Here is a 13344-nt window from a genome sequence, read left to right on the forward strand (position 1 = left end):
TTTTTTTTTTTACAAAAAAATTTCTAATGGAATAAAAAAATATATAGAGAGATAATAATAATGATAATAAATAAGAAGAAACGAATGTCGAGAAAAAAAAAAAAAAAAAAGTTTTTTTTTATGTTGCTGTTGGCAATACGTGACGGATTCAAATGTTTTTGCCAAAAATTTTCATTATAGGTTATTCCAATCACGATTTCCATTTTAGTTTTATGTTATGCCCTTACACGATATAAAGTTTTGATTCTGTTGGCACCCCTGATCCGAAAATTTTTTTTTTTTTTTTTTTTTTTTAATTACGAATAAATGAAAATGATTAAAAAATCATTTTTAATCGCGATCATTATCATTATTATTAATCGATTACGAAAAATGGCGGCGGAAAAATTATTATTATTATTATTTAATTACGATAAAAACAATTACGTAGGTGATAATTCATAATAATAATAATTTTTGTTAACGTTTATACGGTGATGACGTATGTGATTACGTCATAGTTTTTAACGAAAGTTTAACATTAGTAGGATTTTGTCATTTGTGACAACTTTTCTTTCTTTCTTCTCTCTCTCTCTCCTTCTCTTTCTTTTTTCTATTTTCCTTCTCTTTCTTATTTTCTTTTTCTGTTTGTTATTGTTTGTTTGTTTTAAATTGTTTTTGACTTAGAAAAGCAAAACTTTTCGATATGACAATCGACAATAAAAATAATCGAATAAGGTTCGAACCTTTTTTTTTTATCCATATAATTCATGACTTTGATTAGGGAGTCCTTTCAGAGGTGAAAGTTCAATTTTTTTTTTCCTTTTGTTTTCACTTCCGAACGTTTTTAACGTAATTTTTATTTTAAAATAATAATAATAATAATAATAATAATAAACGGGAAAAACGAATCGTAATAAAATATTATTATTATTATTATATTTATGCAAACCTTGTTTATTTATATCACCGACGGTAAAAAAAAAAAAAAAAGTTTTAAAATGTAACAATAATAATAATAATAATATTTTTTATTTACATAATAGCATACCGTGAAATTATTATTATTATTATCATTACGTAATAAAATACAAAGTAAACTCTAGAGAACACAAAAGAGCCTGGAGAAATAGGGGAGGGTAGGGGGCAGAGGCGGGAGGAGAAAAGGAAAAAAAAAGTTACATTGAGATAAAAAATAAAAAGGAATTTAATTTTGTCTTCTTTTTTTTTTCTAAAATCACGTTTAGTCATATTATTATTATTATCATTTTGCCGTGAAGTAATTAGTATTATTATTATTATTATTAAGTTTTTTTTCTTTCTTGCACTTCCGTCACGAAAACTTACGTTTGATGTATTTAAATTTTTTGCTACTTACGCAAATTTAATTAAGTTTATGACGTCATTAAAAAAAATCGATAAATTAATAAATAATAATAATAATAGTAATAATAATGATAATAATAATACGTAATAATAATAATAATAGGTAAATAATTACATAATGATAACAAAATCGTAGCATTTCTAATACGAAAACGTTTTTTTTTTAATTTTAATTAGTATTATTATCATTATTAATAATTTGAACGGAAAAAGTAAAAGAAAAATCTTACCCTCGAACGTAAGAACAAAAGCCGGAAAACACCAAAAACGAGCTCAAATGAATGAATACAAAAAAAAACAAAAAAAAAAAAAAGAGAGAGAAAAACGACGTAGAAATAGAACGCGAACGTTGAAATGAACAAAACCGAACGGGTCAAAAACCAGCGCAAGACTAAACGGAAAATCCAAAAAATACGAAAGGGAAAATTATCAACGAAATTTTTTTTTTTGTTTATCCCTCCCCCTCCTCTTCCCTCCCCGTTTCCTCACCCCCATCATCCCCGCGTTTATGTAATCTGCGCTTATGTATACTGCAACCCTTAATTTTTTTTTATTGTCCGTGTAAAAACTATTTTAATTGATAAAATTCGAATCGGAAAAAATTAATAAATAAATACGACGTTTAAAGTATTATGTAAATGAGGGGGGAAGGGGCGGAGAAGGAAGGGGGGGGCAGTTAACGAAACCTTAAAATTACGTCATTATATCATTCGAATAACTCCACCGCTTAAATTGATTTCCTGTGACGTAATGGTCAAAAAAAAAAAAATTTGCTAATTTCGGAAATGATATTTTACATATCCGGTTAATCGATTGATCGATCGATCGATCGTTCGATATATACATATTTTATCGATTGTAAATTCTTTTCCGAATTAAATTAATATTATTATTATTATTGAAAACCGGAAATGAAAAGGAAATGGAATAATTTTATTGTTGGATTCGAAACAATAAAAAAAAACGGTGCTCGTCAAATAAATAAATAAATTTATTATTATTATTATTATTATGGTAAAAAATAACGAATGAATTCGGGAACCGAAATAAAAAAAATTTTTTTATTAAAAAAGGGGGGAGGGAGGGGGAAAAAAAATTTTCTTTTATCGATCGTAGTTAGATGGTTAGATTCCAGGAGATATCCATTTGCAAATATGGATATTGTAGCAAATAAATAAAAATATAAGCAAAAAAAAAAATGATGAGAAGGAAATGAAAATATCGATTTCCCCTCCCTTTCCCTTTCTTACCCTCCCCTCCCCCTACATACCACCTCCCCTCCAAAAAAAAAAAAAAAAATTTCTCCGTTCGTTGTTGTTATTAAGGTATATCGAAATATTGTATTCATTATTTCTGTTATTTTTAACCTAATTGTTGTTTTCTGATAAAATCCTGGTTGTTGTTGTTGTTGTTTGCTTTTTATACAAACGAAAAAATTAATATTGTGTTAAAGAATTCAGGTATCATTTAAAGAAAACCGTTTTTTAGGTACCGGAAAAAAAATCAATTGTATCGTCTCCATTTATACATTTTTTAAATACCTTTTGATAATATTTAATTATTTAAAGACCATAGAATTTTTTCATATACCTGTTTATATTATTCTAACGTCTTCTGCTATTTTTAATAAATAAACGGTTTACCCTGACGCGTATTGGTTGTGTGCAAATGAAAACGAACGTGTAAATTTAGAGAGAAAAAAAAAACTTTGAAACGTTCGCAAAATGATTGATTAGAACTTTTAAGAAAATTTTGATATACGTTCATCAACCGATACAAACGTCAAAAACAACAACAACAACAACAACCACTAAAAATGACGACAATCGAAAAATCGAACGCAAAAAACTTATTATTATTATTATTATTATTGAATCGATTTTTAATATGATTAACAAACGAAGGAACGGGTACTGTTTAAAAACGTATACGGGTACTGTTTAAAAACAAACAAACAAACGTTCGCGAACGTTCCTTTACACATGAGAAATTTTTTTTGTTATTATTATTTAAAAAACACAACAGACAACAACAACAACAACAAATTAAATAATTTGAAATTTTATTACAAAAAAAAAAAAAAAAACTCGCGGACGCCATTTTGAAATTTAAAGAATTTTTATTAAATTTAAATAATATTAAAAACGCGTTTGAACTTGTGTGTTTGAAGAAGAGGAACGTTTAAAAAAAAAAAATTCGTTAATTTTTTTTCTTTCTTTTTCTAACAGGATGTATAAGACGAGGAAGGAGAATAAAAATAAAAATAAATAAAAAATTACTTTAAAGTTTTATTACCTAAAAAAATTACCTAAAGTAATTTTTTTTAATATAAGTTTCTTCAACTTAATAATAATAATAATCAAATTTTTATTATTAAATTTTATTTTTTGATGGATGAATAAAAAAAAAAAAATGAGACATGAAAAAAATATGTAAAATATTTAAGATTAAATTTTTTTTTTTTTTAAACATACAAAAAATTGAATCATATTACAAAACTTGACGAAATTAAAAAGAGAAAAAACAAATTGTAATAATAATAATAATAATAAATTTACTGGAGAAAATTAATAAAAGAATATATATATATTTATTATAAGTTAATAAGAGTGTAGAATTTAAAACTCATTTGAAATTTGATTAGTATTATCATTATTATTATTATTATTATTATTATTATTATTATTATTATTATTATTATTATTATTATTATTATTATTACGGTTAATATTATTATTTTTATTTTTCTTTGTTTTGTTTCAGGATTTTTGAAAAAAAGATGTAAATTAAAAGACATCAAGTAAGTGCATAAAAAATAATAATAATTTTTTTTCAACTATTTGATACAAACCTCAAGTTCTTCCTACTACTCGTCGTAGGTTTTAATGTTAAATTGTAGCAGTTTAAATTAATATTATTATTATTATTAATTAAGTTAAATTAAATTAAATTAAAAACAAAAATAATGATAATAATAATAATTTATAACGATTCGAGGAAGGCATCATTGTATCGGATAAAATGTAAACATAAATAGTTATAAATTTATCCGATAGTCGCGCTGGAGTGAATTAAAAAACTAAAAAAACGGCATCGCATCGACGATTCAAAATTCACAAGCAAGTTGGCAACATTGTAATTTAAACGGTTATTTGTTTTAATATTTTGTGCATCATATTTTACATTAGAAATTATTTTAATTATATATAAATAGGTAAGACGTTATATTCGATTAAATTTTTTTTAAAATATCATTTAAGAGGTCATCGTAAATTGTTAACGATGTAAAAAAAAAAAAATTCAAACGGATATTATGTGTAAAAAAAAATAACGTTAAAATTTCGGTTGGGGGAAAAAAACGCATCATTCCCCAAAGAGGAGAATGGCCGTTAAAATTTAAATGGCTTGCAAGGCACTTGATGAACGCAATAATTTTATCATTATTATTCTTATATAACGTTATGTAATTAATTTAATATTTTTATCCGCCGTATTATTATTATTATTATTATAATTGTAGAAATATAAATTTTTTTTTTTTTTATAATTAAAATTAATAGCATTTGTTGAGTGAAATCCCTCGTGGATGTGAGGTCACGTCCTAACAGGTGAGAGAGAGATTTAAATAGCATTTAAATTTTTATGTCTATTTAAAAATTTTTATTTCCCCCCCCCTCCCAACATTTATTTAGCTATAATTATTATTATTATTTTATTTAAATTTTTTTTTATTTAATTTGTTTTACATAAATCATTTTTCAGATTTTTTTATACATATATATATACACACATATATATATAGAATAAAAAATGGCTCCTACAAAAGTATTAATAGATTCACAACAACAACAACAACAGCACCAACAGCAGCAGGCAAAAATGATACAAAAAACAATAATGACAAAAACATGTGGTAAAATATTGACAAGGAGTCAAGCTAACTTTCCGAAAAAGGTTACAACAAAGGATATGACAAAGAGAAAAGCAGATCAATTATCTCCACCGAAAGGGAAAACGACAAAGCGAACAGCTTTGAATGAAAGTACTAATTTTGCATCGAAACAAAATGTCATGGATACGAAAAAAACAATTATGAAAAAACCCATTTTGACATCGAGTACAAATTTAAAAGTGAAAGAAATTGGAAAATTAGTTTCTAATGTACATTCAAAAATTGCAGTTTATGTCGATCCAAAATCAGTTTTAACAGTAAAAACAGGTAATTGAATTCCTTTCTCTCTCTCTCTCTCTCTCTCTCTCTCTCTCTTTCTTTCTCGATAATTTTTATTTTTGAGTTTCATGTAAGGATTTATGATTTTTTAGGTGCACAAAATAAAGAAAATATCGATCCGGTTGGGAAAAAAAATACAAAAGTTCTTGCACATATTGAAAGTGCTGAAGTGAAAATATCAGAACTTAAAATCACAAGTGTTCAAACTAAAGAAAAATGTGTGTCAAATGAAAAAACAGTGAGTGTTAAATCTGAAAGAAGTACAGATGGCCAACAGGATAAAAGTGAGGAGTCCTTGTACACGACTGCTCTTGAAGATGTGTAAGTTATTTAATAGTGATATGTAAACAAGGCACACATAATAATAATAATAAGTGTGCATTTCTGAATCGAATTAGGTTATTTTCGAACCTCTTAATTTATGATTCGAATTTTAATTTTTTTTCTACAGAACTCCTGATTCGCATGAAAGCTCAAGAATAATATCACCTATAAAAAGAAATAATGAGAAAAGTTTCAAAAGAGTAGAAGATAAAAAAAGTACAACAGAAACAGGTTCACCAAAAGTACCTGCAGGTGTTGAAGATTTTGACAAGGAAAATATTTTGGATCCGATTCAAGTTTCTGAATATGCAATGGACATATTCGAATATATGAAAAGAAGGGAAAAGGCGTTCGTCGTAAAAGACTACATGACGTTGCAGGTACACATCACACAACAAAACAAATCAGGTTTGTTGCGATTGGTATTAATGATTGAAATTTTTTTTTTTACACAGCCTGTCATAACAAAATGGATGAGATCATTGCTTGTAGACTGGATGGTTGACGTACAAGAAAATTTCGAATTAAATCACGAAACCCTTTATTTGGGTGTTAAAATAACGGATTTGTATTTGTCACACGTCGTCGTGGCAAAAGAAAATTTACAATTAGTCGGAGCCGCTGCTTTGTTTTTGGCATCGAAATACGAAGTGATTATTATTAATTATCATAATTTTAATGACGTCATTTTGACACTTTTTAAAAATGTTATTTACACGTTTTTTTTTAGGAGAGAATGCCTCCGCTCATCGAAGATTTTATTTACATTTGCGAAAATGCATTCGAAAGAGACGATTTAATTAAAATGGAATTAAACGTGTTTAAAGTTATAGATTACAGTTTGGGAATACCCTTATCGTACAGGTAGATTATAGCTCGTACCTGAACGCGTTCACAAAAAAAAACACATTAAATCATAATGATTGTTTTTTTTTTTTTTCGTTGTAGATTTTTAAGAAGGTTTTCAAGGTGTTGTAAAGCAAGCATGCCAACATTAACACTTGCCAGATACATACTAGAACTCAGCCTCATGGAATATCACATGATTTTTCATTCGGAAAGTAAAATTGCATGCGCTGCCCTATACATGGCGTTAAGAATGAAAAACATATCGGGATGGACGCCAACCCTAGAATTTTATTCCGGTTACAAACTATCCGATTTCATGCCCATCGTTTTGAGCCTTAACAGCATGTTACATCAAAAACCAAAAGAACAACTAAAAATAATCAAAAATAAATATTCACACAAGTAGGAGACAAAGTCAAAGGAAAAGAAAGAATTTAAAGAAAAGAAAAAAGGATTTAATTAAACCTTTTTCTATTTGTTCTAGAATATTTTTCGAAGTGGCTAAAACTCCATTACTAGATGACAAAACTTTAGAAACGACAAAACCGTCGAAGGAAACGATTGAAAAAAAACCTGCGGGGAAATAAAAGGAAAACGCCATCATCATCATCATCATCATTGAGATTGTTTGCATGTTGAAAAACAAAGAAAATCGTGGAGGGAGAGGAGGGGAAGGAATGAAAAGGACTTCACGTGAAAAATAATTTTTATTACATATATACATATATATATACACACACATACACACACACACGTGTAATTTTTTTTTTTTTTTAACGGATATAAACGTAAATATATATTAATTATTGTAAATAGCCGTAATATAGTTAAATAAGTTAGTTTAAGTACATACACTATCATGTTAGTTTAGTTTAGTTTTTTTTTTTTTTATAAAAAAATTTTTTAAAGAGAAGACAACAAACAAACAAACAAAAACAAACAACAAACAAAAAATTTTATGCTTTTATTATTATCACCCGATTTATAACAAAATTTATTTATTTTTTTTTTTTTTGTAATTCGTTATCCGTAACGCAATAATAATAATAATAATAATAATAATAAAAGCATGTTTTTTTTTTTGTTTTGGATAGCTCACTATTAGCTTTTTTTGTAATGCTATTTATATACATATATTTAGATTATTATTATTATTATTATTTTGTAACATGTAATATTTTTTTTTTTTTTTTTTATTTATTTTTTTTTACACACTCTCGCCTAATTTATCTTATTATTATTATTATTATTATTATTATTATTATTATTATTATTATTATTATTAAGAAACAAAAAGAAAATTTGTAACGGTTTTTTTTAAAAATTATTATTATTATTTTTTATTTTAAAAAAAGATAACAAGTATCAGATATTTGTTTAATTATTATTATTATTATTATATATTATTTAAAAAATTGTTGATTGGTTCGATTGAAAGAAACTAATGATAATAATAATAATACGAATGAATGAAATTTTTTTTTTTTTATTCCGGGTGAGAAACGGATTTTTATAACGTAAAACGGTCGTTTATATTAATATTTATATATATATATATATATAGATAATGATAACTGTCGTCGTTTTAATTACGTTGATACAATTTTTACAGTAAAAATTACAGTATAATAATAATAATAATAATTGTAATAATAATAATAATAATAAACCATTTTTTTGTTTTTGTAAATTTTAAAAAACCCATTTAATAAAATTTATTTTGAATGCTTAACGTGCCAAATCAGACAAAGTTTTTTCATTTTTATTATTATTATTATCATTATTATTATTATTATTATTGATGTTTTAAAGCGTTCTGATTGATTGATTGATTGATTAATAACGTCTGATTTTCTGATTGTAAATTATTATTATTATTAAATTGTTTTAAGAGAAAGTATGGCTCATGGATATCTTTTATATTATTATTATTATTATTATTATTTTAATATTATTACAATTATTATTATTATTATTATTATTACTATTTTAAATTACGTTGAACGCACTATTTAAAAATTTTTAATTTAATTTTTGTTATTTAGTATATTTATTATATATTTATATATATTTGTATTTTTCATTTTTATAGATGATAATAATAATAATAATAATAATAATAATTAATCGGCATTTTGTTTGTTTTTTTATATATATATATTTGATGATACTTGAAAGGTTTTTTTAAAATAATATTTTAAATTTAAAAAAAATATAAAAAAAAATTTGTATAATTGTAAATGAATTTTATTATTATTATTATTATTATTTTAATACAAAACAATTATTTTAATTTTTAGACATTAAAAAAAAATTTAATTTTAATTTTTTTTTTTTTTTTTTTAAATTAAGTTTATGATAAAATTTAGTTTTAAATTTAACGATTTCGATTTCGATTCGATTCGATATTTTACCGTTAACAAAAAAAAATGTGTTTTAATCGATTATTTAACGGTAAAAATAATTCGTAATAATAAATCCAACCACCGCCTTCTATTACCAATCGATACGTACAAAAAAAAAAAAAAATTTTAGTTGGCAGCCATCATTGAATTACACATATTTTAATCACAACACAAAAATCAGTTTTTTTTTTTTTTTGTTGGGGCGGTTGGTTGTCAGATTTATTTTTATTTAATTAAATAATTTTTAAAAAAATAAAAGGAATTATTTACATATATACATAATTAATATATATATATTTATATATATATTTGTAAATATAATTTAAATAATATTATTATTATTATTAATATGAGTTCTTTAGGGAGAAATGAATCGAAAGCGGAAAAAGACAGGCAAAAACAAATTCAGGATAAATGTCAAGCACTTTTAACGCAAATGTTAAGAGATGAAGATAATAAATATTGTGTCGATTGCGATGCCAAAGGTACAATAATAACCGTTACTATTTATTTAAATTTACTTATTAAACAAGTGAAATTAAATAAAAAATCTGTTTTTTATCATATTGATTACAAAATTACAAGGTTTTGTTTACTTAAAAAAAATAAAAAAAATTTATCTCTTATTCATTATCATGTGTAATTAATTATTATTATTATTATTTCAATATGTCATATTAATTTCGTTTTTTTTTTTTTTTTTTTTTTTATGTATCGTTTTACTATTGGTTTGTGTGTGCGTGTGCGTGAGCGTGTGTGTCACAAAATAACACATTTTTTTTTGTAATTATTGATTTGTGACTCATCACCATGCTAATTTTTAAATAGTTTTTAAATAGTGTAAATGATAACGATTATTAAAATAAAATTTAATATTTTAAGGTTTAAGGTTTTTTATTAATAAAAGTTTGTCAATAATTTCAGGTCCAAGATGGGCTTCGTGGAACCTTGGTGTGTTCTTATGTATCAGGTGTGCTGGAATACATAGAAACCTAGGAGTTCACATATCTAAAGTGAAATCTGTTAATTTGGATTCATGGACTCCTGAGCAAGTTGTTAATTTGCAACAAATGGGTAATTCAAAAGCTAGAGCTGTGTACGAAGCCACATTGCCAGATTCTTGGAGGAGACCGCAAACCGATTTAAGCTTAGAACATTTTATTAGAGCTAAATATCAACATAAAAGATATATAGCTAAAGAATGGGTGCCTCCTCCGATACCTAAGGTGATTTTCTTTTTTTATCAATGTAATAAGTCGAAAGTCTTTCGAGGTAAGCTCGAGTGCGGATTTTTTTTTCGAATTTTAGGTCGATTGGGATAAAGAATTAGAGGAAGAAGCTGAAAAGCAAAAAAAGAAAAAAAAAGACAAACCTGTTCCTTTGGCTAATAGGAAACAGTTAACTGATGCAGCAGTACCGCCCGCATTACCCAAACCAAATTCAAGTCCTAAAGCTTTAAGAACGAAAAATGAATCGACTAATAAAAGTTCGGCTGTCGATTTATTGGGCTTAAGTAAATATACATGAAATTTTTTTTTTATCGAAATGTGCTTTTATCAAATTTAAGATAATAATAATAATTTTTATATATATATTTTAAAATTAGATTCTCCAGTGTCTGGCACTCCTTCGAACGCAAGCGGTAGTTCAGATGATGTTTTTTCAAACTTTTTGAGCGCACCACCAGCAAGTGTAAGTCCCAACCATGACAAAAATCAATCTCCGGGTAAGACGGGAGAAGTAACAACAACAACGGAGAACACGACGACGACGACGACGACTACGACGACAACTCGATCGGCCGAAGAAGAAAGTTTTTTCAATCAGTCAACAATCAATACGGAAAAAAAACTTAGCAAGGATTCCATTTTGGCTTTGTACGGATCGAGCAATGTTCCAAACCAAAACGCTGCCACCATGTACAATAATGCAGGTACGTTGATAAATTTGGTTTTAAAACTCATAATAGTAATAATAATAATAATAATAATAACAACGATTAACTTTTTCTTTCAGGTTTGTACCAGCAAACAATGAATTCATTCCAACAGATAAATCCTTATCCGAATGGCGTTAATCAAGGTTTTGCTACAAGTGCACCTCAACCTGCCATTCACGGTTCGAATCCATTTTTCAACATGTACGGCAATCAGTTACCCAACAATCAATTTCCGTTTCAGGTATTGAATTTATTTGACGTAATATTTATTCGTTACGCACGCTTGTTAAAGTCGAGCCTGTTTTTTTTTTTAATTGAATCGAATTCGAATTCGATTTGGAAAAAAAAAAAAAAAAACTTCTTGGATTCTTTTGGTATTATCATTATTATTATTATTCGAGTATTTTCAAGTTCATTTCCGCTTTTAATCGTGAAAATTAGTGGGGGGGGGGGAATTTGGTTTCGTTAAATTAATTATCAACGTTTAAACCGCGGTTTGTGTCGTCGTCTACTTCCGTTTGATAATGATAATAATCCGTTTTTTTTTTTATATACGTTGATAAATTATTATTATTATTATTGTCATCGTGTTCGTTTGTCCGTAATCATTTTTAATGGATTCTGGAGGAAGAGTACATTTTTTTCGAATGTCTTTTCCTCCCACTAATTAATACCAATGAATCCAAGAAGTTTTATAAGAGAGGATAGGGTTGATTGTTTTTATTATCATTATTATTAGTTGTTTTTTAGTCATTTTTATTATTGTTGTAGTTTTGGACGTAGTTTATTATTATCATTATTATTTTCATTTTGATTTGTTTGTATTTAATATTAGTCTTTCTCACAGCATGCTAATTATTCAGCTAGTTCACAAAGAAATCAATCTCAAAATGGTGACTTACTCGGAGGAGATTTTTCCATTGGTGGCAGTGGTAGTGGTAGTGGTAGTAGTAGTATTATTAATAATAATAATAATAATAAAGGAGAGGTAAGATTTGCAAATGGAACAAAAAACAAAAAGAAAATTTTATTATTTAAAAAAAAACACAAAACGTGATGAATTTGCTGTCGTTGTAAAATTCTCCAGAACGTTCTTATAATTATTATTATTATTATTATTATTTTTGTTTGTTTTTAGCTTGCGCAACAAATGTCGGGATTAAACTTGAATCCCGGTCCAACTGGACAAACTCTTCCGCCGCCGCAACCACCTCCTCCATCATCATCATCATCATCATCCACCCCGTTGTTCGGATCAATGACAAATTATACGGGAGGAAATTATCTGACTACTCATCAACAGCCCAACGCGAATCAATCGATGGCGGGTCAAACGTTCACGATGCATTTATGGCAATAAAAAAAAAAAAAACCAAAAAAAGTCGAAGAAGGAACGGCCATTACTGTAAAGAAAAAAAAAAAAGAGAAAAAAAAAAATATTTATTTTACTTAATGCATTTTTGCCTGTATTTACTTATACTATACAACAAAAAAAAAAAAAATAATGAAAAAAAGGAAAAAAAAAAAAAAGGAAAAAAATGAAAGGAAAAAAAAAGGAAAATTTTGTTTTTTTTTCTTTTTCGTAAAATTAATATTGAAATTTTACACGGATCCAAGGGAAAATTTAATTCGATTGTGTTCTCGGAAGGTTTACAAAAAAAAAAAAGGGAGGAAAGATCGCTCGTCATATTTAAAATTAACAGGGAAGTAGGAAGGAATTCGGGGAAGGAAGGAAGGAAGGAAGGAAAAGTTAGAAAACGGTCAAAGAGTACAACTTGAAAAAATTCCGGTTTAAAAAAAAAAAAAATCAAACATGGCGAATTTTTTATAAACTTTTGTCAGTTGTTGTTAGTTAGTGCTAATTTTCGAGAAATTGCGAAAAAGCGCATTTAACGATTTTTTTTTATTTATTTTTGGCGCCAATTTCGATTCGAAATCAATCAATCAATCTATCTATCAATTCCGATTCGTTTTGTTTGTTTAGGGTATATTTTTCCGAACGGTGACGTCATTTTAATTATCGTTTTCCAATCGATCTATCGTGGGGGAAAACGATAAAAAAATTTTTTTATGACGTCGTTTCCGGTTTACACAAGACAACACAACAACAACAACAACAACAACAAACATTTCAAAACGAATTAAATGCATTTATTATAAACAAATTAGTAAGATATGTTGTTGATGATGGATTTATGTGTAATTATTATTATTATTATTATTATTATTAC

At 26.2% G+C, this 13344-nt stretch overlaps 2 protein-coding genes across 2 annotated transcripts; both read left to right on the forward strand.

The window, feature by feature from the left end:
• Positions 1-5244: 5244 nt before the first annotated feature.
• Positions 5245-7356, forward strand: Phum_PHUM433090 (G2/mitotic-specific cyclin-B3, putative; the record flags this gene model as incomplete). The annotated part of the gene is made up of 7 exons (XM_002429384.1): positions 5245-5584; positions 5689-5917; positions 6048-6300; positions 6376-6570; positions 6651-6784; positions 6869-7171; positions 7254-7356. 7 exons carry the CDS (start codon positions 5245-5247, stop codon positions 7354-7356), a joined length of 1557 nt encoding a protein of 518 aa, XP_002429429.1.
• Positions 7357-9523: 2167 nt separating this feature from the next.
• On the forward strand, positions 9524-12473 carry Phum_PHUM433100 (UBA domain-containing protein, putative; the record flags this gene model as incomplete). The annotated part of the gene is made up of 7 exons (XM_002429385.1): positions 9524-9659; positions 10099-10400; positions 10483-10687; positions 10781-11107; positions 11191-11354; positions 11949-12101; positions 12252-12473. 7 exons carry the CDS (start codon positions 9524-9526, stop codon positions 12471-12473), a joined length of 1509 nt encoding a protein of 502 aa, XP_002429430.1.
• Positions 12474-13344: the final 871 nt, after the last annotated feature.

This window comes from Pediculus humanus, genomic scaffold (assembly GCF_000006295.1).
Source record: "Pediculus humanus corporis 1103172108202 genomic scaffold, whole genome shotgun sequence".
NCBI classification, from domain to species: Eukaryota; Metazoa; Arthropoda; class Insecta; order Psocodea; family Pediculidae; genus Pediculus; species Pediculus humanus.